General features: G+C 37.2%; 1 protein-coding gene across 2 annotated transcripts; it reads right to left on the bottom strand.

Annotated features, from left to right (window-relative positions):
- Nucleotides 1-3,649: 3,649 nt before the first annotated feature.
- LOC138103629 (uncharacterized) lies at nt 3,650-27,655 on the bottom strand. Of its 2 annotated transcripts, XM_069002070.1 has the most exons (7): nt 27,572-27,655; nt 24,436-24,606; nt 22,428-22,550; nt 20,412-20,483; nt 17,970-18,058; nt 15,978-16,070; nt 3,650-8,534 (listed from the first exon to the last, which is right to left on the bottom strand). In XM_069002070.1, the coding sequence occupies exons 2-7, from the start codon at nt 24,545-24,547 to the stop codon at nt 8,346-8,348; spliced, it is 678 nt and encodes a 225-aa protein (XP_068858171.1). In that variant the 5' UTR covers nt 24,548-24,606; nt 27,572-27,655; the 3' UTR covers nt 3,650-8,345. The 2 variants fall into 2 exon arrangements, with proteins under 2 accessions (XP_068858171.1, XP_068858172.1); XM_069002071.1 differs by lacking the exon at nt 20,412-20,483.
- Nucleotides 27,656-27,919: the final 264 nt, after the last annotated feature.

Genomic DNA, 27,919 nt, shown 5'->3' with positions numbered 1-27,919 from the left:
GGATGGTTGGCTGGTAAGTGAGCAGGTGCTGTTCTTAAATGCAGTTTGTTTCCTGTTTTTTACATGACCACCACAATTCGTGCTGCTATTTGAAAAAAAGGCTTTCAGACCTGTTGTAGTGTATACTGCATGACACATTTCCTCATAACTCAAAACAAATGTAAAATGATTTCTCCTTTTCCATGGTAATTTTATTCCTTGACTTCCTTGATTCTTGTTTTTCTGTTTCTATTCCTTTTTTTTGGGGGGGTGGTGGAGTGGGGGTGGTTTGAGGGGAGGGCTGGGGAGAGTAGCTTTGGCTACAAGAATACAGTTTCTTGCCAATGCTGGGCTATTTTGTATGTTGAGGGAGGAGAGATCAACAAATAGACCTTCTGTATTGATTTCCAAGAGAACCGAGAGGAAGCAAGCAGTCCAAAACGTGTTCTTCCTGAATCTCTTTGCAAAGGTCTGGGGGAGGTGATGAAGTCTACCTTTAAAATCTAGTAACAGAGTTTTTTAAAATGGGAATTTAAGAACATAAAAGAGTGAAACTGATAAATAAACTAAAAAGACTGTTTTGACATACACTATATTTCATTAGTATATGTTTACTGCTAGAAATATATCAGAATGCTATAGGATTCACAACTACTATATGAGCAGCTACACTATATGAACTAGACTGCTAGATGAGAATGTAAAACAGTTCCTTCTTCCAGCATCTACAGTGAAAAGGGACATATCTTTCCATCTCAAGTTTCAATTTTTTCATCATCTTTCCGTGCTTCTGCTAGAAACGAAGTCAAATAGCTGATCTTTTCTTAGACTTTCGGTTATGAGACAGCACCAAGCTATATCTGACTCCTCTGTTTGCTGAACTAATCAGTTAGTGGCCAATATAAAACATTTTCATAGCACATCCTGAGAAAGAGGCACTTTATTTCTGAGATTAAATTTTCAACCTATGAAATCACATTCCAGGTAAGGACCTACTTTCAAAGCAAATTGTTTTCAAAGGGTAAGGTAAAATTCTTTCAGGTTTTACAACTGCATCTGACCTGCTTCTACAAGGCTTTAGTGCTGTATTTTCATGTTTTGGTCATTTTCTTGTGTTAAAAACCCATTCAAACAGAAGACTGCTCAACTACAGTCTTCATTGTGTAGCTGAAGTGGCAAGGGTTCAAGAAACAGAACAGTTACTAGGAGATCTGAGAAACCATAATTCACAGTAGCCCTAAAGCCTTCTAGAGTCTGCCTCTGCCAACACTAGCAGGTTCCAAATGAAAAACCTCGGAGTCACTGTTTTCCAAATGCCAGCTTCTCAGCCCTTCAATCACCCTGGTTGATCTGGCCAAGAAAATTATGCCCTTGTTTTTTAATTGTCTCAGGCATTACCAGTGTGTATCATGTTGGTAAAAGTGTGATTGGTGATTTGCCCTATTTAGGACCAAAGTTAAGAGCAGAATTAAAAACAGTTGTGTTCTTATACAAGGGGAAGCATAACATTCAAACCCAAGGAAACTGATAGTGGCAGTACCACTGCCTTAAGCAGTACAGCTGTACTAAACTATTTTAAATGTAGCTGAAATCCACGGTTAGAAATCACTTGTTAATATCTTTATTTTCTTTGTGCTGAACACAGAGAGAAACAGTAAATGCAAGCAATAAGGTCTTCGTAATCACAGAAAAGGATGGTGCTGTATCCCCCAGGGAGGAGGGGACTGGCTAAAAAGCATTGCAAGTGCCATTATTATATCTCAGGTTATAACTGATGCTGCAATCTCTCTGTCTTTACCCCCCCAAAAATACTTTCATCAGAATGCCTTCTGCTCTCTTTGACAGTTAAGTAACACATATAGTAGATTTATGTTATAAAATATTAACCATTTATAAATTAACACTTCACTGTACAGCCAATGACCTCTTTGCCAAAAGCATATTCTGCTCTGTTAAGGTGTATAATTGGAAATAATAGTGCAATTATACTAGTATGTCTGTTCTCCTACCAGCATTAAATAGTGGTTCTTCTGTTTGCTGGTGACAAAACCACAAAATTGCCCACAAATTAGCTAGTCTGTGTAGAGGTGGTAGAATTGCTTTTCAGCAGCCTACTTCAACCTTATTTTTGATAAATATATAATTATTAGAGCTGTTGAAAGAGTAAACATCTTCATTTCCATTTATTGTGTGATTAAGGGTCCATAGTCAGAACTTGGACCTCACTGAAATGTTACTCCAACAGTTTTTTTTAGATGTCTGTTTAAGGTCAGACATGGTAAGAAAGTACAACAAAGGATAGAGACTAGGATTTCAGGCAAGAAAGGATAAGGGTTATAGTTGTTTCTTTGTCTGACAAGCTCTCTCCTGTGGAGCATTATACTTTTTGTGGATTTTAGTACATTTTCAGATTTAAGGGGAAGCATAAGGAATGAAAGTTCTTCTGGGCTATACAACTAGAAACTGAATGTCTATTTTGTCTCTAATTTCACAACCAGAATTTGTTGCTCAGCTGATTCCTTTCATTTTCATGGTTGTTCTCTATTTACACAGGTAGTTCATAACTCAGCAATCCATGGTAAATTCCTGGCCCTATGAAATTAAATTTGAAAGTTAATTTCAAGTCATATTACTAGGTTTAGGGTATTGCCAAATGGAAGCTGAAAAATTCTGACAAATATATAGAGATTAATCTTAGGCTGTAAATAAAAAGAGTTCATCATCATGAATTAAAATAGTGCTTTCAGAAATTGAACAGGACTAAAAGACAAAACAGAACATAGTTATAACATTTGTTTGCCCATAAAAATACCATATCCCTGCCATGAAGACTACAGGACTGAAACCCAAGAGGTATACCCTTTGATGCAAAGCTAAATATACTGTCACTTAGATTTGCAGAAGGTTTATAGTAAGGATATGGTGTATCTGTATTTCTAAATTGTAATTTCAAAGCTATCAGAGCCTTATATGTGTTTTGACTAATCAAGAGGAAAGCTATGTAAAGTTCAAATAATTTTTCAGATCTTTGCCACCTATTAGAAATTGCTATAACAGGCTTAAGACAATTATATATAACTTAAATGCTAAAATAAAAGCAAAACCATGATTAAGTATGTGTAATAAGACAAAGTACAGTAATCAACTAGCTGTTTTATAACAAACCAATTCTTTTTTATGGTTTTTTAAGGAAAATTGTGTCATGTCCTTGAACACATCAGCAGGTTCTAATTGCCATGAGAAGCCTGTAACCCTCTTTCTCTGTATGCCCCCTGTGTAAACTCTTCCTCTCACTGAGCGATGGACTTGTTATGTTTCATTAGAATAAAAACAATACAAAATTACTTTATTTCAGCTTTGAAAAAATCAGCTAAAAGGTCAAAATCAATCCTGATCGACGAACATTTGCAAAACACTTTGCTTTGCTTTGGAATTCATCCTCTAAAGTGCTTATTCTCTGATAGATATGGAGAATCTGTTAGAACCTTGTTGTTTACCTGTGAGAATGCACATGAATTTCAGACGTACCATGGATCTTCAATTATGCATTAGAAAGAGACCAGAGGAATGCATGTAGGAATCTGGAAATCGTAAGTTAGAATTATAGATTTGCCTGGTATTGGTTAAGTAATTTTTCTGTCTGTAGTTTATTTAAAATGTACACAATGAACTTTGTCTCTATCTTTATTTTATGAAACTGATTCAGAATTTATTAGGGAACTGTGAGTGCTATTGCAGGGTATGTCACTTTTTACAATACCACATCTTCAACCATCTTGTTTATTTACAATTCTAGCATGAGGAGTAAGTATGGATTTTCACTCAATCAGTATGTTTGGAGCATGATACATATCCTATTATACCTTGGAAAGGTGTATATGTATGAATACAATGAGAGTTAGGGGGCTAAATTTATAGTTTGAATACAGACAGTTAAACCACTGTTGTCAGAATGAATGTTTCAGTTACCTCTAAAAAAAGTAGATAGTACTGAAAACACTGGACACGGAATGAAGACATTGTAGAACTTTTACAGTAACATAATCTACCAACAAAGAGATTGCTCAAGGTTGATATTTGAGGATTTATCTCAGTGTCCTGAAAGGAAAATTTTATATGAACAAATGTTTTATTCTCACCCAAAGTATTTATACCCCATTTCTGTGTCCTTGAGGGTTCTCCCAGAAGCTTCAAGTTTTCCTGGCATAAATTCCTCTTACAGAATAGAATCACCAGTTATCATAGCAGTTATCATAGAGTAACTGAGGTTGGAAGAGACCTCCAGAAATCATGTAGTCAGCTCTGCTGTTCAAGCAGGTGGAATGCTAACATATTACTCATTGCTTGTGATGAGCATCATCACTTTTTTGGCTAATTCGTGACTGACCTGGAAATCCATCTGACCATCCGTAACCAATCTTAGAGCTCTTTTCATCTAATGCAAGAACTGAGGTTTGTGGTGTATCCAGGTTACACTGTAAACTCCAGTTTCAACAACTGTATTGGATTTGCATGGCCTGGTTTTGGTAGTGGGGGAAGGATGTGTGTGTGTGTGTGTGTAAGTGTGGAGTACAGGGCTGGCTTCTGTGAGAAGCTGCTTGAAGCTTCTTCCATGCCCAGCAGAGCCAGTCCCTGGTGTCTCCAAAGACTCACATGCATCTGGCCAAGGCTGGGCCGATTAGAAATGGTGATAAATGCCTCTGTGATAACAGATTTAAGAAGAAATAAAACCAAAAAATTGTTGCACAGTTTCAGTATCAGCAAGAGAAGAGCAGAGTGAAAACATGTGAGAACAACTCTGCGGACACCAAGGTTAGTGGCCCTGAACTGTTGTATCTATCAGTCAGATGCACCACAAACATCACTGGTGGCCGTTGCTCAAGCAGAAATGGGGAAGTGAGGGCACACCATCACATGCAGGCATAGCCTTGAAAATGCCAAATAGAGGGGAAAATTTTCTTTCCTTGAGTTGCTTGTCTGCACCCTTTAGTCATTCCAGACACAGGAAAGCTAGGCTTTATGTCATCTGGAAATTAATAGCAAGGTTTGGAAAAAGAAATACTTATTTTTCTTTCAGCTAATGAGAACTTGCTATAGCTTGCTGGTGTAATGAAGTGTGGATAGCAGTTTACAACAGACCACGAGATGGTGCTAGAGACGGACGACTTCAAGGAACTGTACAACAGCAGCTGCTGTTTCTTCCTTCTGGTGACCAGCTAGCCCATGTAATTTGCCAGAAGCAATGAACGGAGGGCTAGTAGAGAATCATCTTCTCTGCAGTCTCTTTGTATAAACAGGGAATATGAGGAGTCGCATTTAAAGCACACAAACTATTGGTTAGACAAATTATGAACAAGCAGAATCAAAACCAAAATGACACTTAAAATAATGTCTGTTTATACACATCTTCAAAATTCATGCTGTGTATGCATAAAAGTAGTAACACTCAAGGCAGAGTACTCTTCTGTTTAAATCAGCTGGGAATTACAAGATATACGTGTGTTGTGTTTACTGTAATGGCACCCTGACCACAACATCCTATTTAAGAAAAAAGAACCTTGACACCAGATTGTGAGTGACTGCAAAGTGAGAACTTAACACCAGGGAAGAGGCATAAATGAGTCCATCTACTGAAGTGTTGTGTTACTGAAGATCCTTAACTGAAACAGCATAATTTGGATTACTTACAAGTTTTAGCAGTATTGCAATCGCACCAACCCAAGATTGTAATATTTTGTGTAGACTGTAGAGACATACAGTAGACTGACAATTTCCAACTCCAGTTTCTAGTTCTGTTGCCTCCCTATAATGAAGATACTGTGTAACATAGAGAAGGATCACCTACTTTACAGCTGTTGTTGTTCTTCTCACAGATTTTATTGTAGAAAGTCACAAATATGGTCAATATACTAGAAGTTATATATGAAAAATACTTGCATTCCATTGGTCTACAGAAAAAAAAAATGCAGTACTTTCTTTAAGGCACAGCTTTAGAAGGGCAGAAATACAAGAGAAAAACATCGATATTATTATTTATTAATCACATCTGCTAAATAAAAGCTAAAGAATATCATTGTTGGTTTTGACAGCAAAAGAGTAATTAAATTTCATATTCAAATGTTAGATTGGATTTTTTTAATTGTAAAGTGTTAGAAACTATATTTTTCTAAAAGACTAATGGGCTTTCCTTTTCTATTTTAAAATAAAATTTCTGTATGATTTCCACCTCACATAATAAAAGTTTATCTGCCACTCACTAGACACTTATATTAGTGGGAATTGGAAAATGTCAGTTTGAAGGTATTTTATGATCAAAATAAGACTCCAGAAAAGATTAGGATAGAGAATTTTGTAACTTGCTTTACTGTGTACATTTAGAGTTAAAAAGATGTCTGATTTTATTTTGTTTTATGAGAAAATAAGTAAAATCATGTTACTATCTTAGATATCAAATCTGAAATTTTACAAAATTGCCACTGCTGTTTTCCATAAGGGCTTTTTTTCCTTGAATTGTTAAAAAAATTAAGATGGTAGATGGTAAAAGTACAAAATTCTCCATATAACCATAATTTAAATTTTAACTATAAAACAGATTCAAATTTAACTGAGGTAAATGATACTTTTGTGGTGAGATCAGCAATGCTGATTTCATTAATGTGCTTTGTACAAGCTTTATGGTGTCTTGTCATCTTTTCATCAATTTGCCATCTAGCGCGTTCTGTAATTTAGTGAGATGATTACACTACCAATAATAAATGCATGACTATAAAATACTGGTGTATCACATAGTGAAATTAATGTACCTACTACATGACTGAATCTTTTTTTTGTGCAAGATCTTAGGTAGTGCTAAAATAACTTGATTCTAGTGTAAAAAATGCTGAAATTAGTATCTAGAGTTTGGGGTTTTTTTTCTTCACACTAACTTTCATCAATTCTTGGCAGGTCCAGAAGTTGTAAGTATTATGTATAAAATACTTAAAAGCTCTCTTCAATCCACATTATAATAAACATAATGATTTTCCCGGTTTGAAGAATACAACAAGCAAGCCATGAAATCTTTTAAGATCTCATAGACTTTTGTAGTTAAGTCTACAGCAGAAAATTGCCTTATTGCAATGTTCATTGGTGCGACTGACTGAGGTTAGGATTCCTATTTCAGGTGTGCATTGTTTATTATATTTACACAGGACAGTTCTTGTAAGTGTTGTGTTATCTCGTAGGCTGTTTTGCTGCGACTCTTGGCATAGGTGCATCACGTCTATCGTTTGTACTCATACAGTCTCAAATGACTTGCATCACAGAAATTGCCACTAAATCACAGTGGAATTCCACGTACAGCAGTGAAGAACCAGATCTCTAACACCTAGTGATCCTGATAACTTTTTTGTTGTTTTCTCAAGTATTTCAAATGTGTTATGCTTTGCAGAGTATGGTCTATGGACATTTAAGTGTCAACATCTTCCATTTGACACTGACAGACCCTGCTGTTCAAGGTAGGTACTCTTATGTCTCCTCCAGTGTACCCCACATAAGCACCTAGTGCTTATTTTATCCAGTAATTTTGAACATTCTTGTTTTTTCTGATGTTGTTCTGCATGCTGCTTTTCAAAGAACATGTGATTGTATTTCCCTGTATGACTCAGAAGTGGAAGCCAGTATGTCAGAGCAATTTTCTGCTGTGTTCACAGGCATCTCTTATGACCCGTCAGTTCAATGTGACTCCCTCCCTCTGCCTGCACATTTTGCATCTGATGCTCTGTGTATTTTCTTAGAAAGCTGCCACGCTGGACAGATGCTGAAATTGCCTAATGGAGTATATGGACTGACTTGGAGCTAGCTACAGATGCAGAGAGATCTTCTAACTTTCAGCATCTTCCCTTATGCTCAGATAGACCCAAGACACCTTTTCTACCTCTTTCTTAAGTCAGTCAGTCAGAATATGCACATATGAGTTTAACAACTTCTAAATGTTTTCTTGTCAAATTCAGGTGAGCTTATAAGAGACATTTTTAAAAAGTAAAATGTTACCACATGGAGAATTAACTGCACATTTTATGATCATATTCAAATATGTTCATTATTGTTGCCATCCTTGAAATATCCCCTGTATATTTTCCCATACCAGAATATTTTGTTTCCTTAAAAACATAATTGTGTAGGTAAGACACAGAGACTGATCAGTTCATATGTTTTTCAAATTTAGCCTTCGTCTTTTGCTACTGAAAGCACAGAAATGAAGGATGTTGGTGACTTAGAAATCATGAAAATGCAAGAATTTAGCTCAAACAGAAATTAGTTGATTTCAAACTTCCTCCTCTTCTTAGGAGCTGTATGGGCACTTAGGCCACTGAAAGATAGACAAGTTACTTTTCTTGTAAATATGACACCCTGAAGTGAAACTTTTTGTCCTCCTTGGGTTCTTTGTTTTCCAGCTTGCGAATATCAAGTGAGTCGTCGTTCACACACAGATAGTAACTTGTATCTTCATAGCATTGGAACTGCACTGAATCTCCTTGGTAATGCATGATGAAAAAGTTATTATCTTCACTCAGCTATGAAAACACACAAAGTAAAGAACACGTTATATTTCTAATGCCTTTCTATAATGCTAAATGTGACAAAAATCATGGATGTTGTTGGCTTGTTGTATTTTATGCTTCTTATGCTTTTCCCTAGTGACTCATATATACCAATTTTTAAATAAACCTTAGACAACAGCTAATCATTTTGGGATAAATTCTGTGATAACTATGAATAAATAATACCCATCTCCCTCAAAGGACTGAGTAATACCAGACTAACAGATGCATTCCTTTGCTTCACAAAAACACCAGCACAGTTTCCCCAGTGTCATGACAATAACTTAGGTTTTTCATCTGGTTATTTTCTTACTATTGGCCTACCCTGTCAACTGCCACTAGCAATAAAATGTCAATCCGCAGCTTTCTTGCCTCTTTTGAAGTAAAATTAGATTGTTACAGAAGAAATTACTCTTAAAAAACTGTTCTGTTACCTATGGCTTTTCTGTACATCTCTAGTTTCCAATGCACTTTTTTTTTAAGATCCATCTCTGGAGCAATAGCTATTGTCTAATGAGCTCCTTTGTGTGTGTGTGTGTGTGTGTGTGTGTGTGTGTGTGTGTGTGTGTCTATGTATGTATGTATTTGGGCTCACTAGGCACCTCAGGGTGGGGATGGAGAAGTAGTTACAAGAACACCTCATGCCGGAGAGAGGAAGAGTATGTGCTGAAATCTGCAGAAACCAATAAGCTTGATGCACCAAAGGGCTGCTGAACCTGCCAGTGGTCTCCAGCACACCTCCAGCACCTACCACGGGTCGTGTAATCCACACCACATCCAAGGGGGCAGCAGCTGCTACAGCTGGATGAAGATTACAGGGCAGTGTATGTGAACACAGCTCCTGAAACTGGGGCCCCTGGGTGTGACTGTGCACAGCTGCTTGGAACCCTCTGGAGTGTGGGTGTGAGTCCCTGCTCCTGCCTGCGTGCACTGAGAATACTGTGTGAACAGTTATCTGCTCCTAATAGTAAGATATTAACTAATAGAAGGTTGAGATTTGTGTTTCCTCAAACTCCTGTCAGAGAGCAGGGAATTTATAGTATCTTTTGGGAAAGAGTGAACGTATCATAATCAAACTATTTAAACTTTCCTTCTAAGTGACCTCTTTGAACGCTCTCATCCTACCCATGAGACAGTTCTATAACTCTGACCAGTCTGGTGTATTATCATAGCTTAAGGGGACCTCTAAAAGAAAACTGAATGCTTGAGGGAAAAGCAGGAGCACATTTAAAGGTACCATCTATGCCTGAGATTACAGCATTGTCAATAACAACCTTTCCATGGAAGGAGCAATGTGTTCTTTCAGCCCATATGACAACAGGGGATGGAAAGAAAATATCCTGCAGTTATTGCAGAGTACCCTGAAAGAAACTTGAGGACACACCTTCTATTATCAGCAAAGCTGTAATGGGAAGCAGCTAAAACATTCTGTCCTGATCAAGCCAATGTAACAACAGTGTATCAGGAGCTTCAATCCAACAGTTAGTCTGTTTTTAAAAGTACTATTAAGAAAGTTGAAGAAAATTTGTCTTTGGGAATGAAATACCTTCTAGGGACTAGGAATGGTAAAAAGTAAACATAAATGGAATAAGAATGTTTGCTGAAAGAAAACCTGCAGAAGCAAGGAGATTCATACGTATAATGCAGAAATTCATGCTAGAACAAGGGAGAATCCAATGGGCTCTTGTAAATGGAAAGCAAAAATTACATGCTTGCAAAAGCAGATTGAGATCCAGAAATTTAAAATACCTGCTGTACCTGCATGAAATGATGGAAAATTAGATGGAAAACTATAAGAGGAAAATGATTTGATGAATGACATTATGTAAGAAGAAAGAGGAACTCCAACTAGAAGCATAATGAAACACCATCAGGGCTGGGAGGTGGAGCAGGTCATTGAAGAACAAAATGTTTTGCAAGAAATCATGGCAGAGGAAATTTTCTATTATGACCTGTAAGGAAGGATGATGAGGAAACTTGGAGAATGTAGTGGACTAGTGTCAGAATAAGGTCCTCCTCAGGACAGCTTCTACAGTAGCAGTCAAGATAATTTGCAAATTCCAAGAAAAAAGCTACTGATTTTTAGTTAAAATCTGATAATTTGTTTTCCATTGCATTAAATGAAGAACCAATATACAGCTTAGGTTTCATATTTAATGACAAAAATTACACCTTTATTCATGTCCCACAGGTGATTCACAATGCATTTGAAATAGAATACATATGCTCATGTCAGAAAAATGCTACAAATATTGTCTTCACAGGCTAAAGAAAAACATGTCAGTGATGGGAACTACAGAAAGAGATGTGAGAGAGTAGTATACAAGTTTTAAAATAAATAGACTCAACGTTATATAAAGTCAGATTGAATATGGCACAATGAGCATTACTCCAAGCTTGGTTAAAGTGCTGCACTCTAAACTAGGAAGAAACTAGAAGATAAAAAGGAATGGATTTGAAGGCCAGCTGAAACAGAGTATCTTGTGTTGACACATTACACAAAGGAGCATAGGCTACACTGCAATCTACATTTTGCCTCAGATGAAGCAAGGAAATGAGCACGTGATCAAAGAGACACGAGTCATACAATGATGATACGCAAACTAGTAAAACTGAGCTGCCATCCCAATTACATCAGAGAAGTTATGGACTTTGGAAGGTATTACAAATTAATTATGTGGTTTGTGGCTAAAACAGGGTTGATGACACGCCAGTAAAAATTTTGGCTGTTGTGCAGTGCATGCACAACATCACTCGTTTCTCTTTCTGCCCACTCAGCCTCAGTGAATAGGCTGGGATGGGCAAGAGGCTGGAACACAGCTGGGACAGCTGTCCCAGAGTAGCCAAAGGGATACTCTATGCCATGTAACATCATGGCCAGTCATAAAGCCTGGTGTAGAGGAAGGAGAATGTGGGGCTGAGGGAATGGGTGTTTGCTTCCAAGAAGGCTACTGCTCAGAGACTGGCTGGGCATTGGTCGCTTATGGGAGGAAATGACTAAGTACTTTTGCATCACTTGTGATGGTTTTTCTGACCTACATATGTTTTGCTTTTGAGTTTTTTCTTGACTCAAAAGTTTTCTTACTTTTGCTCTTGCCATTCTCTCCCCTGTCCACTGGCAGGGAGTGGGTCTCAGTGAATATCTGGGGCAGGGGTTTGGATGCTGACTGGAGTCAGCACCCCTCAGTGCTTTTTTTTACCACAGCTGGTCCTGTTCTGACAAATGGTAGGACTGTGCTTCCAGCCCTGGGTCAGTCAGCTCCAGGTGTATTGGACATCACTCCACTGAAAGTAAACTTTGGCCTGCACACTGCTGCCAAGGGGATCAAGAAAAATGCTTTGGCATAATCAGCTGTAGCATTCACTCTGCCACCTTTGACTCCTTTCATACTAAAGGTATAGGATCTCTGATACAGCAGCCATCAATGGTGACGTGACTTTGTTCAGCCCAGAACAGTCCACTTCCACCCTCCATCAGTCTTCCACACTGGCCATACATGACTACTGAAGGGTGAGTGAGGTTTGCTGATCACTCCTTGGCTTTTCAATAGATGAATCAACTTTCAGAGCCAAAAAAGAAAACCCCTCTAGCTGCATGCTGGGTGCCAAAAAGGACTGTGTCCCCACAACCTGCTGCCAAGCACAGTAAACATGACATTGTCACTACTTACAAGGTCAAAACTTCTGAACAAGGACATCTTAGTGGGCCTTTCATGCCAGATTTTACCTGTTTAGAGTTTATTTTGGCCTACTTAACTGGAGTAAAGAGTAAGTCTCTTAATAAGGTCTTTCATGACTGCATAGCCTCTGGTGTAATCTCTCTCGTATTTAGGTTCATTAAGCTATTCAGTAAAATAGAGAGGACTACAGAATAAAAACTCTTACAGCTCTTTATAGGACTTTTACAGCTGCAGTCCTTCACATTCCAGTCCATCCAGGCTGGGGTATTCCAGTCAAAATTTTGGGAAAATGCTGTCCAGATACAATCACCTAATAACCTTGCATTATCCAGCAAGGAACAACAACTTGAAGAGAAGCAGCCAGATCCAGTGATTCAAATTGTTGAATTCTATCTTTTGGTCATCTTTTAAGCAAATGTGTTAATTCGTGAAGATCTGAAACTGAGCGAAAACTGAGTGCTACTAGTACTTAAGAAAAGCTGAGAGAGTAAAGAATACATCTGCAAAAGTCTGAGGGTAGTAATAGGTCAAGAATAGTAAAATATTATGGTTGAACAGGAACAGAAATTACACTGAAGTGAGATACTAGAGATACATACTGAAGATGATATGTACTTCTTTGATAACCAGTATATACTCACTAATTCCTGCACTTCTGGAAGAGTGAAAAAGAAGAGTAGTAAAAATTTACATATAATTAATGAAAATGGTAAAATGAGATCTCTCTTGCCAACCAGGAGAAATATTCGTAGGGGTGGGGGAACTGGGAAAACCTTTTCAGTGCAGGATCTAAAGGGAAATACTGTTCTGCAGCTCTTAGTTCATCCTGTTGTGTGGTTAACTATTACAGCTGGAGATGGGGTCAGTAACTCTGACCCAGGAAGAGGTGACCAGTCCAGAGAGATGGTCCCGAAAGGAATCACCTTCCTGAGGCCCAGTGTCTTCCCTCAGCTGCTGGCAGGAGGGCCCGTGCAGAGGCTGTCAGCTCTTTAGTGATTGTCAGCTCATGATTCCAGCTCAGCTCTGCAGGGCAGCCTCCAGGCCAAGCCAGACCTGAGAGAGACAAGAGGCTCGTGTGGCTGGTTCCACACCAGGTAGCTTTATTATCTGTACTCCAGCGATGGGGAAAGCCAGGGACGACAGCTCTGTCTTGCAGGGGCAGAGGGCAGCTTTTATAGGGATACAGGGGATGGGTAAAGGCCAGTGGGTTACAAAGGATCTGCACAGGGTCTCCTAAAGGATTGTGGGTCTGTCTTTTCTCGCTGTGACTAAAGAAGTGGTTGTCTTTCCAGGGAGTCCTGCTGGGCGACTGCGAAATCTCCTTATCTCAGAAGACATCCCTCCAGGGCAGGGGCTGGGCATACCCCACAGTTAACTGCATTTGCTTCAATGATATTATTAATTATGAAAAGCGTGCTCTATTATAGAGCTAGAATAATCACAGTTGTAAGTAAATGCTCCTGAGTGAATTGCTGGGGTTGGCTTCTCTACTGCTGCTCTGGCTGGGATGCTGCCACTGTGTGAACTGTGTGTGACCGTAGTTGTGTCTACTGTGCAGTTTTCCATTCTTACCACAACAGCATTGCAATACATATTGGTTGTCACCTGTGTTACCTTTCTGACTTAATCCCCAATCAGAATCTGATGTTATTGTAGAGTATTACTTGCTGTAAATTTAAAAAATTATTTTATTGTTATAACAACCTAATTAATATTTTTATTCAATTTAATAAAAGATGTTTCAATTAATAGTGATTGTGAACCGTATTTCTATAGCCTTGGTTACAGAAATGAATGTTTACAACACTGTATGCAACTCTTCCTGGTATAACAACAGGGTCCACAGATTCTCACATTTCTGATAATTCTACTGGCAGTCTTCAAATAAAAACCAGGAAAATTACTGTCTTTAAGATTAACTATTCAAAGCTAGCAGATTAAATATCACATTCCAGCCTTGCAATTAACTATTCAAAGCTAGCAGATTAAATATCACATTCCAGCCTTGCATAGCATTGTCATTATCCATGAGAAATATTTCTCCATCTCAGTGTACTACTCCCACACTTTCTCATCCTAAGGACAATGCAGGCTTTATTCATCACACCAGAAAATATTTACTGACCAGTACACTCATTTTAGAAGGTTTATTAAGAATCTCATGATTCAGAGTTGCGTATGATTTTGCCTCTTTCTCCCACCAGATGTGATTCAAGTGCAGGCTTCTGATTTCTGCTCATACAAACAAGTAACATTTTTTCTTCTATTTCAGGGTATCAGCAAGAAACCATGATGACCAGATTTTGTTAGGAAAGGAATGGGTTCTCAGAAAGAATTTTTCATTTTAACTATATTTAAAAACCCAAAGTGATAAATATGTCTCTACAGGCAACTGTTACAGCTCTTTCAGATGTTCCCCCAAAACTTGAAGGCATAAAGACACCAAGTCTTTCTTTGTGAACAGCTCCACAGAAAAGACATGTATTTTTATCTTAAAAACAAAGTGCTTGAAATAAAAGAGTGTATGAAATATAATTTGCAAGAATCAATATGACTGTGATAGTTTACAGCATACAAGGAGGGGACTAGAAGTTGCCTCGTAATTTTCCTAAGTTTTGTAGCTTTCTCCTTCTGTATGGAGCCAAGGAATATTAGTGGCAGATGAGTAATCAGCAGAACTTAAACTGAAGGACCCACTTAGATTTTCCAGGCCCAGAATTCAGGAGATTTATTCATTAATTACTAGTAGTGTAGCTCATACCTTTCGAAAAAAATTTCAGAGAGACTTCAATTTCCCAGAATTGGTAATTCAATAATTTCTGGTTTAGGAGAAAGATTAGAAATTTTAGAAAATTTAGGCTGTAAATTTCAGGCTTTCATGGTTTCACAGTCCCTATTATGAAGTTCTGAAACTATCTGAGCCCAAATAGCTCTAATTTTGCCTATTGAAATTGGAAAGATTGTCTTTTCAGTCGAATAATAAACCCACAGGGCTACAACCCTTATAGAAATTATTATTAGTTACATTTCCTTAGTTTTGCATTTTCTCTCAGTTTTAAGGTCTAAACCTTACATGTCTAGGTAAGGTATCCTAAAGAGCAAATAATTTCCTTCATGTGCGTACTATGTTTTATCATTTCTATCTAGAGAAGAGCCAACAAAACCAAGCTTTTGTCACAAAAACATGTTAAGAAACGACCCAGCTATCTGTATTTCTGTCCACAATGCATCACTCCTGTTTTATAATCATCTGACGATAAGAAAATCAGTCTGAAAATAAGACAGGACTTTATTATTTCCCAGAAGTTTATGGCTGATGGATTCATTAGTTCTTAAAATGCCATAACTTTTGCGATCTGATCCTTCTAGATCTGCTAATACACTCATCCAGATTTTCAAGGTCTTGCCTAAGAATTTGTATTGGATGAAATCTACTTTGTATCTCCCTCCATTTTGTATAAGCATAATAATACAAGAAACATATCTACCTTTCATGTTTTAACTGAAAGTCAAATATTTTGCCTGGAGATTGAAGGATGTTCTCATAAATACAAGTCAAGGGAAAATGCCTTATTTTCCTTTTTCTGAGGAAAATTCAAAAGATCAGTTGAAAGAAAAGTAAGCAATTTGTCACTTAATGAGTAACAGGATGAATTTAGCAGCTCTTTTTACACACCTATGTTTGCATACCCAGTCTCACACACAGGTTTTTATTTGTTTGATCATGATTGTATACCTGTTTAAAGTCAGGATCTTCATGGTTGCAGGTTTTCATATTGCATCTCTCCATTGAAGGATAATCTGGCTCTGAACAGGATGCTTTTAAGACCTGTGTTTACAACCACACAGATTGGTTAACTTTGTAATTTAATTTGGTAATTTTTTCTTCATATTTTGCTTTTTAAACCCTTCAAATGTGGCATTAATTCTAAAGAAAACTATTTTTTGAAGTTCATTAATTATTGCATTCAAATTATGCAAAATAAATAAATTGATAAGTTCTCGAAAAACTTCTATTACTATATTCCTCCTTTACCATTTGCAAAGCAAAATGAATTGGGTTGAAAGCAAACACTCAAGGCAGTCCTTCACACTTGCCCAGATTCTATTTAGAAATGCAGCCCTGATCAAACCATATTGTACCAGGATACCAAAACTTTGTTCCAGATAAGAAGCCTTGTCGTGTTCCATACCAGAATTCCTGTTGAGATTAGGGAAATTATTTGTATTGTGCTGGAAAAAGAAAGGTCTGTGATCATTCCAAGGTTTTCACATATTTGGTAGACACCAAGTATGTCTTACCTCATCTTCAGATAAGAACGGCTTTCAATTATGTCAAGAAACATAATCTGGTATGACCAGGAATCTTAAAATAGCCCATTGGAAAGTAAAATCCATTAGGGCTCAACACACTCAGTTCTTCTCCTGATTTGCTGGAACACCCTTCAAACAACTAATTTATGAAAAAGTAACCTCTGAACCAGAAAAATCCTTTTTAAATAGTTGCTGTTTTAGGGACAGAAAGGAAAATCCCTCTCTGTGAGTAATAGGCTATAAATATGATGTATGCATCTTACACTGTAGATACAAAAATGCTGCTAGCAAGGATTTTCTTGCTGTTTTCTAAGCCTGTGAGAGACTTTTCTCTCTCACAGAAGAGGTAGCAGAGTATGTGAACAACCAAGCCACCTGCAACCTTGAAAAGTCTTGTTTATGGTATAGTAGAAAAATATTTTGACAATGGATGTTTTAGGATTTTAGCCAATCACCCCAAGGGGTGGCTGGTCCTTTGTCCAATTAGGCTATGAAGAAAAAAGTCTATAAAAGAGTTTGTAAAATAATTCAATCAATCAATCTTGCTGCACAATTCCTGCCTGTGGATCTTCTCCTCCTCCTCCTCCCTATGGCTGCAGGACACGGTGATATACCCTAGGGCCTAGGCCTGCGGTAATATTACACCATACATTTCCCTAGAAAAATTCAGGTAATAGATTTTATAGTTGTTTGTAAGTTAAAAACAAATGAAAAACATCCAAGACTTTTTGAGGAAGCATCTGATGTTTTACACCATCATGCATGGCTGACATTAGATGAACTGTCATTCTTTATCTCAACATACCTGTGTAAACAGAGCTTCTTGAACCTTTCCTCTAAAGAGGGTAAACTACAACACAGCACTCTTCCTCAGACAGATTTTAACAATGGTTATAATCCCTCACTAGGGAAAACTATCCTTGCCTTCTCTTCCTATCAGAAACAAACCTTCACAGGACTGGAGAAAATGAGGATGCTTAGACACCAGTAAATGCTTGAAACAGGATGTTCAGCTGTGTTTTCTTTTCATCACATTCCTTATCTTGTAATGTGGGTTCATTGGAAGAAAATAATTTCCATTTAAACTCATCTCTTTCCAAGGCAAGATTCCTGCTGTTTACTCCCCTCTTATTTTCCTGTATGTGTTCTGGCTAAGAAGCTCCCTCTTCCTCCGCAGAGACTGGACCCCAACATCCCTGACTGTCTTCTAGTCATAGTAGTCAACTACCCAACCCAAAAATTTTTGCAATAACCTTCTCTGAGTATTTCCCAAGACAGAATAAAGGGATGTACTTGGAAGTTATGAAATGTGGAAGGTGGTAAGTAAAATGAATTTGAAAAGGTCTGTGGGGGAAATTGTCCTATAGCAAGGAAGAGCACCCACATGTTATAAAGAAAATAAATGACTTCTTACCTTCAGAGACAGATGCTTCTTACCCTTGCACAACAGAACAAATTCATTAAGCTTTGATCTCTGTGTGAGGATCACCAAATTTTTTGAATCTGTTTTACACAGAGGAGAATACTGTAATAATATATTACTTTACTAAATGAAGCAGAGCTGAATACACTACAAAGAGAAAACATTCGTTTATCGGCATAGAAATGGAAATAAATAAAATCACTTTTGATACCATTCTCTTGTCTAAAGTGTTTAAAGCCTATGCCTCTGTGAGGCTTTAAATTTACCAAATATACATTTTATTTCTCTACTTTTATATTCAATGTGTGAAATATCAGTTATACATCAATATATGTCATATGAACCACAAAGGCATATGCAATAGATAGATAACACATATGTGTAATAAGCATGTTTATGGTATTTACTTGACTATGTATATGTCACTATGGAAAATGTAGAATTTTTTTCCCTTTTATTTTCTGTATGTTTCTAGATCAAAATCCTCCTACTATCATAATTGTGAATGCATTGGATTAATTAAATTTTTGAGCTAATACCGTTTTTTTCAGCTGCAGGAAGTAAGACAATATCAATCATATGGGACATTCTTCAGCCTGATAAACTGACAATGTTCGTTGCTACTTTCTGGTACTTCAAGGCCTCAGCGAAAAGTAAACAAAGGTACCCTTGGCCAGCGGATACAGCACACAAGAACATTACCGGGCAAAACCCATTACATTAATGACTACTCAGTGATGCTATACCTATCTGACTGACTTTCAGACTTATTTCAAATAATAGCACTTGTGCTTTTAGAAGTATCTCAAGTGTACCATTTAATGCAAAAAATATAAAAGAAAGTGGCAGTTGATCTATATGTTTACCACTGCAGCAACTGAATACAAATTTTAAAGATGTTAGATTTTTATGCATTAACAGCTGTAGTTAAGGACTTTGGGGTTTTTTTATATATTACCAAAGGCATTTTCTAGCCTCTGAAGTATATTCAGAATTAGCAGACCATATTAATCCCACCTGACTAATTTTAGCTGCTCTTGGCCCTGATTTTAATTGCCTTAACTTTCCTTGACTGTAATGCTTTTGTATTATTCTTCTGAAGCAAATTTTCTGAGATAGCTATAGCATGAAAATAGCATTAAAATTCTTGTCAAAAATTGAGAAAAAACTCTCTAGGCTAAACTGAGTGTGCTTTACTCAGTTTACATGGGTATTCAGATAGATACAATAGACTAGGTCTACAATTCTGTCATTTTTATTACTTTTTGTAACATCACCTTAGATTGTCTCAGCTGCAATTGTCCAATTTCAGTTGGGGCATTTAAAGAGACACATAACAGGCAAGAGAAACTTCTTATCCAAGTCAAGAGTGTTCTCATTTGGAAGAAAGGGTGATAACAAAAAAGGTATGCAGGAGTCCATCCTGTTGACCAGGGACATCTATCAACATGACTTGTATCCTAACTATCCTTGGCTTTCTCCATCAATAGCTTTTATTGTGACTTGCTTGCATATGTTTAGTCTAAGTAAGTCCAAAGGAGCCTAACTTTCTCTATCGCCTCTGAAAGACATGACAAGTGGTCTATCACACAGCCAGTGAATGGCAATGAAAGTAAGGAACCTTTCCATGATTGCATACGTGATGCTTCCAATCTCTGATGGCTTGTGAATGAATTACCTCATCTCTCTAGTCACTAAAACCTCACCAGTGTCTAAGGGGAAATTTTAAAATTCATGCAAATAAAATGTCTTGACATTAAATAAATTAAATAACTTCTTGCTTGGGATATCCCTGAAATGCAAAGCTTTGGTATTTGGGAGGATATCAGTATTTTTGTACTGTTCCCTAGAAATCCTCATTTGGCCCTTCTTCAAGGTGCAGTACTGGACCAGATGGATATTTGTTCTCATCGGTTACAGGAGCCCTCAATGGCTGGAATTCGAGTGCGTTTTTCTTCCACTGTAATACCTGAACTGATATATCTTTGATTTTCTCAACCATTTCTTATATGTGCAATATGAAAGTTCCAAAAGTGTGCCTCCTCTTTCCTCATATTCACTTCTTTTTGGTTTTCCTGTCCTGCTAAAACAGGTCTTTGCTAGTTAAGACTCATATGCCAGTAATAGAACACCCACACTTTTCTACAAAACAAATTGTATGTTCTAGTTTGCACGCAATGTATTTCATTATATGCATTTGTGTTCAGTCCAAGCCACTACTCCTAATTTGCAAATTTTGTAACTTAGAAGATTTCTTCTTACGGAACACAGAAAGGCTCTTTTATTTCTAGAGCTGTCCAGTAACGTGAGCTAAGTGAAAAACCTGGTACAACATGTTACTTCTAATGTCAAGTCTATGTGTAAAATACTACTACCTTCATTTCCTACTCTCAAATGTATTTTCAAAACCAGACCCTAACAAAGAAATGATACCTTTTAATCCCACAAGAGGCTTATCAGTAACTGCTGCTTCATTCCTTGTGAACACGCTTAACCACGCAATATCTAAAATAGAATGTATTTAACAAATACGTGGAATTAGAGAGCTACATTCCTCAAATTTAAAAATAATACAAATTATTTAAAGAATTGTTTTGAAACATAATCTGAGAAGGAGTGTATAATAGCAACAGACATCAGATTTCTTTTCTTGAGGGTTTCTGAATTCATTTAACCCTGGAGGGCTGTACAGTTAGACTTGTGAACAGGTACTGTGAAGTCTGAGTCTAAAAAGCATATTGATTGCTTAAATATCTTTTGCTACAGAGAATGCACCTGAGAAACAAGAGGTTGGTGACCCGATGTAAAGCCTAGTGTGCTGTTAAAGAGGAGCCTGAAGTGCCTTGGCAGTGAAAGTGAGGACCTTAATACGAAATGTACGAGATTGGGAGGTAACAGGAGGTAGCAGGTGGTTTCTGGCTTTTCTACAGCCTGAATCACACAGCCAGTCAGCTGGGGAAAACATCACCCACTTCAGGTCAAAATCACAAACATCCTGGTTACAGCTGGTACGTAATATTATGTTGTCTTAACTGTATCATGAATATATATGTCTGTGGTGCTTGTGTGCACAATAACATTACACAGAATTTCCTTTTTTTATTTTTGTGTTCTAGGAATATCACTATCTTCTACATCAGGCTTGTCAGACTATGTATCTGTTCACAAACTGCTTCCATTGTATACCTATACAGGTTTTGGTTCTGTTCATAAAATAACAATACTAATTGTCTGAGTGAGTTCAAAATTCTATGGAGTTATCAAGAAAAAGATACTGAAAAATACATAAAGCACACTTAAGTACCCTATCAGTGCAGCTGTTATTATTCACAATTTAATAGACTAAAAGTTTTAGTAATTCAATAGCTAACTTAAAGATTTCAACTTTCTCCTCTGGTTTTGTCAAAAATATGTTTTATTGGGTTTTTTCCCTAGTTTCAAATCTTGGAAATTGTACCATTCTAGAATAATTGCATCATTCTAGAATAACTGCATTTGATATTATTTATCTCTTCTCTACCAACATTACATCCTCTAACAAGTGTTCGCATGATGATAGCTGTGATAACATCCTTGGTGTCAAATAGAGAAACCCCATTTGAGACAAAAGAGTTCCATGAAAAATAAAATAACCCCATAAATTCTAAATTATGCTCTAATTTTCTCTATTTTGCACTTGTTCTTGAGGATTATCTTTCTTTTCTCTCTCTTTAGTCTGGACTTCCTGCTAAGTCAAATGAGCATGAACAATATAATCTTGTCATTTATGTATATTATGTACCCGCTGTAAATCAGGATAAAAATTTTCTTTTATCATTATCAATATTCATTCAGATCCAGTATAAAGTAATGTCTACAGAGAATAGGATCATAGAATCATTTAGGTTGGAAAATACCCTTATGATCATTGAATCCAACCACTAATCTGACACTGCCAAGTACACCATGTTCCTAATCACCACATCCACACACCTAAATCCCTACAGGGGTGGCGACTCAACCACTTCCTTGGGCAGCCTGTTCCGGAGTTTGGCAGCACTTTCAGTAGAGAAATTTTTCCTAATATCTAATCTAAAGCGCCCCTGGCACAACCTGAGGCCATTTCCCCTCATCCTGTCTCTTGCTACCTGGGAGAAGAAACTGACCCCCACCTGGCTACACCCTCCTTTCAGGCAGTTGAAGAGAGTGATAAGGTCACACCTGAGCCTCTTTTCCTCCAGGCTAAACAACCCCAGCTCCCTCAGCTGCTCCTCAAAGGACTTGTGCTACAGACCCTTCACCAGCTGTGTTGCCCTTCTCTAGACATGCACCAGCACCTCCATGTCTTTCCTGGAGTGAGGGTCCCAGGGCTGGACACATTACATAATAAAATGTACATAATAGTACATTTTAAAATGTCCTGAGTACTATACATACAGTTGGCGAGTTTTGGTACATAAAGAACACTACCTTCATGGGATTGTGAATCCTTGGTAGATATTTCATGATGACCATCTTCATCTATGTCAAAATGCACTGGTTTTGAGTCTTCAGTTAGTATGTAACATTTCACTGTTTCTCGCAGGCTAAACACTAATAAAAAATGAGTTGTAATTAATTTTACTGTCAACAGAAAAATGGCAACATTTCATTAGAAAAAGATTAAGTGCGGTTTCTTAATCTTAACTTGATAATCTATGTATATTTGAACTGTGAGCAATATAGCCAACATGTACGAGAAGTTTCACAGTGGGCTCAAGCAGCTGTTTTGGGAGCTTGATGTCAGTGTGAAGAAGGAAAATAAGTATTTCTTTGCTTAGAAGGTTATGCCAGTGAACAGAAAATATGTATCTCAAACTTTCAGAGAGATAACATGTGAAAACTTGAGTTTGACAAAACAGCTTCCAAACCAAGAGCCTGAGGGTAGCGTAAAAAGAGGGATGGTGGGCAACGTGCAGATAGCTGTGTTGAAAAAGACTAAAGACTAACAGGGACAGGATGAGTTTGAACATGGGAGAGTGGGTCCACATTTGCAGTTGGCTGGTGAATGAGTAGACTTAGAGTAGCCAATGGAGCTCTGTGGGAAGCCTGAGCCAAAGCAAGGCTGTTCACAGAAGTCTTTGAATGGAGAGATGTGAAAAATAAAGTTGTAAGCTTCATTATGAAGAAAAGAAGAGGTAAAGTAGGGAATGTTTCTCTGCAGCCTACCGTTTATAGACTAGTTTCCTGTATTTCATAGGTAAGTACTTGCCCGTTTCCCAATTATGCATTTTGAAAATTGGATCTGGGTATAAACAGGACTTTTAGGTCAGAGTGCATACAGCTACCTAAACCAGCAGCATTTATTTGGGGGATCAGACATCTCTTACTGAAAATAAAACAAAAGAACCCCAGGTCTTTCTAGCTGAAAGCTGCCAGGAGGGAAATTGTTCCCTTTCACTCCTGAACACAACTGTGCTGTTCTGGATATCCAGATACTTGGATGTCAGACACCTACAGAATAACACTTTAAGGCACAATTTTGATTATGTTCAGCTGAACATCGTTTTACTGGAAGACGTTTGATACTTTCAAATCCAGTTCAGACATTTCTGAGATCACACACAGCTTCAGGGTATGCTCCAAGACAAAAAATTCTGTCTTTGCCAGAATAATTAGGCAAGCAAAACAACAGGATACACAGAATGCACCAGCAGTGGCATAATGTTTTAGGAATGTCTGACTTCACCAAAAACTTTGTTGCTTATTTTATATAGAGATACCTCATCTGGAACATCTGTATTTAAGCAAGTATTTTGAAAAAATTATGTTGTTTCCAAGAAGTTTTCTTTCCAGCCTGTTTAGGCTGAGCAGAAACTCTGCACTTGCAATCAAAGAGAAGGATGATGCACATTCTGACAACCTGAGTCACATCCTCCAGAAGTGGCACGTCTGACAAGTTCTGTGTTGGACCTTTGATTACATGCCTAGCTAATTTATGGTTGGACAAAGGTTTTCTCTTCAAAGGCAACTGGTGATCAGGCTTCCAGAAAAAAATGATGGGTTATTCTAAAAAAGCAACAGGGCAACAGCTACAATAATCAATACAGCAAACCTTTTAAAAATTGTGTATTGTAGAAGTTATAGTGTAAGAATTCTACTTATAACTAGAATTACAAGAACTAGTGCAGCACCCAAACTAAAATTTTTGGCAGGTCTGCTTATATCATTCACTCTTTCCCAGGGAGGTACATTTGTACATAAGGAACTACTGGCCTGAACATGGTGGTGAGAAAAATCTAATGTCAGTATTTTAAGGAGTATTGTTATTGTGGTTATTTTAAAGGTAGCTTTTGGGGTCTTGTTTTCACCAAATATTTTTATTTTTGACAGCATTACAGAAAAATTGTTCCACATGCTTAATTTCATTGGATTTTACCTTGGATTGGAATATTCTCTTCAAGATTACAGACATACCTGTCACTCAGGTAAGAGTTACCTGGCTTTCCAGGAGCTGTTTTCATATTTGTAAGCAGTAATTGCTTCTCCACAGACTGGCTTCCATGGAGAGGCATTTGATATGGTTTTTCACGGCCTGAGCGGAGCAGCATTGCAGAGGCACTCAAGAAATACTGATGATGATGACATCAGTTGACTTCCTTTTCCAGTCCTAAAGTAGGAGTTAGAATTTTTCACAGGACTTTATGTTTCCATTGAGAAACAAATTTTCAAATATAATTTTGATAGATGACAGTTAATGGAAGCAGATAAACTCAATAAATGTTTGACTGCTTGCATGACCCAAGCCTTTGACTTGCAAAGCAAGAACAGTGTGTTTCCAGTGATGGCAAATCAGTTAACTGTTCTAAACTTCCACTAAGACGCATGCTAACATGGATAACACAGTTGTGTTGAAAGAATATATTTTGAAAGACTTCCCCTTAGATAAAACATAAGCAGTGTTTGTGACTTCAATTTCTTTATGTTTGTCAATCATAGGAAGTTAGCTACATTTTGCTAACTGAATTGAAAAATCACATTCATTTTGTGAATTCAGTCTAAGATAATTGTCAAAGTATTCATAAGTGATTGAAAATGATGCTAACTTGAACAAAACATAATCTGACTCTCAGAGGTATATGCAGTATATTGCAATCTTAAACCAAGGTTCAGGAAATCTTGAGGACTGGAATTTGGAAATTTGAGGAATATATTATAATTATTAAGAGATATCAGTAAGGTTAGATATCTGGAGGAGAGGTTGATGTCTAAAAATATTAACTACTTTGATGGTGAAACCACACAGGCAGCTATCAAGATATCCTGAAGTTGCAAGTTAAATCACTGCATTTCAGAAAAGCTAAAGACCTTACTCCGGTTTGAAGAAAGGGAAACTGAAGTTCTGAAGTCTACATGCTCTCCTGAAGTCACCTGTTTATGACAAGTCTTTATAACAAGTGCAGACCAAAGAAAACAAGGAGCTTCAATTCTGTTTGGTATCCTGGTGAATGAACCAAGTGAACGTGGGTACAATTTTAGCCCCGTGCAGCTTTGCATGGACTAACTAAATATCTGTTAGGCCAGAGAGATCATGGCTCTGACACAAGTGTAATGGCTTGTGAATTCACCCAAGGAAGGGTAGGGCAGTTCTGTTTTCTGATTTGGTTCACTTCCCTGATACAAAACTTCATATTAAATTTTTACATGAAATGAAAGACTTCTGTCCCTGTCAATTCTCTTGTTAATAGACTAAAAGGGATAACTAAGGCTCTTATTCACTCTCTTCAACTCTAGTTCTAACAACATTCAATTAGGACACTGGAAAGTGAAACACTTACTGTATGGGGTTGCTCTTCCTAGTAAATAGGTCTTGGATTTTGAGTATCTGATAACTTGTAGTCAGAGGTAGAAAGAAAGGGCTGGGTCTTCCTCATATTGCTGAAACTGCTTTATCACTGAGCATTCTAAACAAAAGAAAACATTCTTTGTGCCCTAACTGGAACCTGGTCTCTGGAAACTTCTACCTGAATCGGGCTCTGTGGTGTGTTTGGACAGTAATACCACCTTGTGAATCTTGAGAGATGTAAGTCTGTCGGTGTTCATTAACAAAGCGTTCAGACTTTGCTACGTCTATGAGGCTCAAGAACAGACAATCACTTACTCAAGATTCCTACTGAAAACAAGTGTAATGCTAGTTTGGCTGCTCTTGATCAGAAGTTCTGAAGATCCCAATTCCTGATTTTTATCTATGTTTAGAGTCTTGCACCTGCATTACTTACACTCACAGCTGTAAGAAAAGGAGAATGTTCACAAGTCAGGACTGAAGGATTCCTGAAGAGGGCAGAACAGGTCAAAGATATTTTCAGAAATATATTTAGGCAGTGGATAAATTCTTAAGAAACTTTCTATGATGAATGATGGACAAGTGATGTTCTGAAGGACAGTGCTAAAGTTTAATTATTTTGTCTTGTTTAAACAAGTAGAAAATAGAAAAGTCTATGGTGGAACTTCTCTTCTATTGGCTCTCCAGAACAATAAAACTCCCTACAATAAATAACAGAAGCTTTCACACCTTGAAATGCCTCATATATTCCTTAAGACTGAGTGACATAAAAATACTCCCACTTCAATAGACCTTTCCTGTCATGACATGTTCTTATATAGATGTTGCCCAAGCCCATGTTTTTCATTCTTTGTCATAGTTTTTTACGCTGTGTATATCTCCCTATGTTGATTTCTGTATCTTAAGGTCTTTCATACCTATTTCTTCCTTTTCTCTCTTCTGTAATGTATACATTGAAGAGGACTAGGAAGATCTGGATATTGTTCTGGGCTGCAGACATGTCAACCACTGTTTTGGAAACTTGGATCTGATTCATTTCATTTCGCATCTAAGCTAAGAAGAAGGGAATTAAAGCTCTTTAAACTGCTGAAATCAGAGACTAGTGAGTATGTTTACGGCCAATGACAACAAGATCACACTAAAAGCAGAGGAAATTTGTAATTTTTTTGTACTACATAGATTATATGAATTCCTTGATATGAAGACAGAAAAGAAAATCTGTTACATAGCCTCTCTTGCCCCCTTAGTGATATTGTTTGTTCTTAGCCTTCACTCTCGCTTTCATTTAACCCCAAAACACATGTGATCATAAAACTAAATTCAGTACATGAAAACAACATTTAAAATTTTGAAGTTCATTCATATGGTGGTATGTCCCAAATATTATCTCATATGGTATTGATAAATTCATAACAAGATATGCCTAAGATCCTTACAGGGTCAGAACTGTTTTTGTTGAGTGTGTTGGGTTGCAGCTGTTAGTCTGCTAGCAAAGATAGTAACAAACTCCTCCAAGTTTGCTCCAATTTAACACTTGATTAAAAAGAATCTTTGGCATCCTATAGCTAATAAAAAATGAGGTTATAGTCTCTCTCAAATAAGATTTTACAAAATCTATCATCTAAACTAGGCAGAGGAATACACAAAAATACACATAAAATAGATGAAGAGATTTTTAAAGAAAACTTTAAAGACAACTGAAAAAATTGCTATCTCATAGAATCTCAACAAACATTCTGATAATATTATCTTAAATTATTTAACCCTGCTGTAATCTTCCACTCTTTCTTACCTTAGTTTGTGTGTGTTTTTGTCTCTGCTGAGATACTTCTACTGAACAGAATGCTAGAAGCAGCTCTGTTACAGCCAATTTATTGCCTGAACAGAGGGCAGGAAGCCAAACCTCTGAATAAAACAAAAGTCTGACGTGGACCTAATCTCCTAGATCTCTACATACTTTCGTTTATATACACATTCTAATGGTTTTAACTGCTCCTGGAATTACAGGAGTGTTGGAAATTGCAGGAACAAACTTTTAAATGTCTGTTTCGATAAGATGCCAGAGAAGATTTTGTGCCTAGAACTGCATGTGAATTTTTAGCCACTAGTTCTGTGTATTCTGTTCCTATATTTTATGTCA

Source organism: Aphelocoma coerulescens (assembly GCF_041296385.1).
Source record: "Aphelocoma coerulescens isolate FSJ_1873_10779 chromosome Z unlocalized genomic scaffold, UR_Acoe_1.0 ChrZ, whole genome shotgun sequence".
NCBI lineage: Eukaryota > Metazoa > Chordata > Aves > Passeriformes > Corvidae > Aphelocoma > Aphelocoma coerulescens.
This window is presented reverse-complemented; position numbering and strand designations above follow the sequence as displayed.

What these genes read in the sequence shown, in the direction of transcription:
- LOC138103629 (XM_069002070.1), bottom strand. Translation starts at nt 24,547, where the DNA reads ATGCTGCTCCGCTCAGGCCGTGAAAAACCATATCAAATGCCTCTCCAT. An exon ending in GGATTCACAATCCCATGAAG is followed by an intron (nt 20,484 to 22,427) that starts GTAGTGTTCTTT and finishes ATTCTATTTTAG; the next exon opens with ATATTGCGTGGTTAAGCGTG. An exon ending in AGAAGCATCTGTCTCTGAAG is followed by an intron (nt 16,071 to 17,969) that starts GTAAGAAGTCAT and finishes TTGTAAACACAG; the next exon opens with GTCTTAAAAGCATCCTGTTC.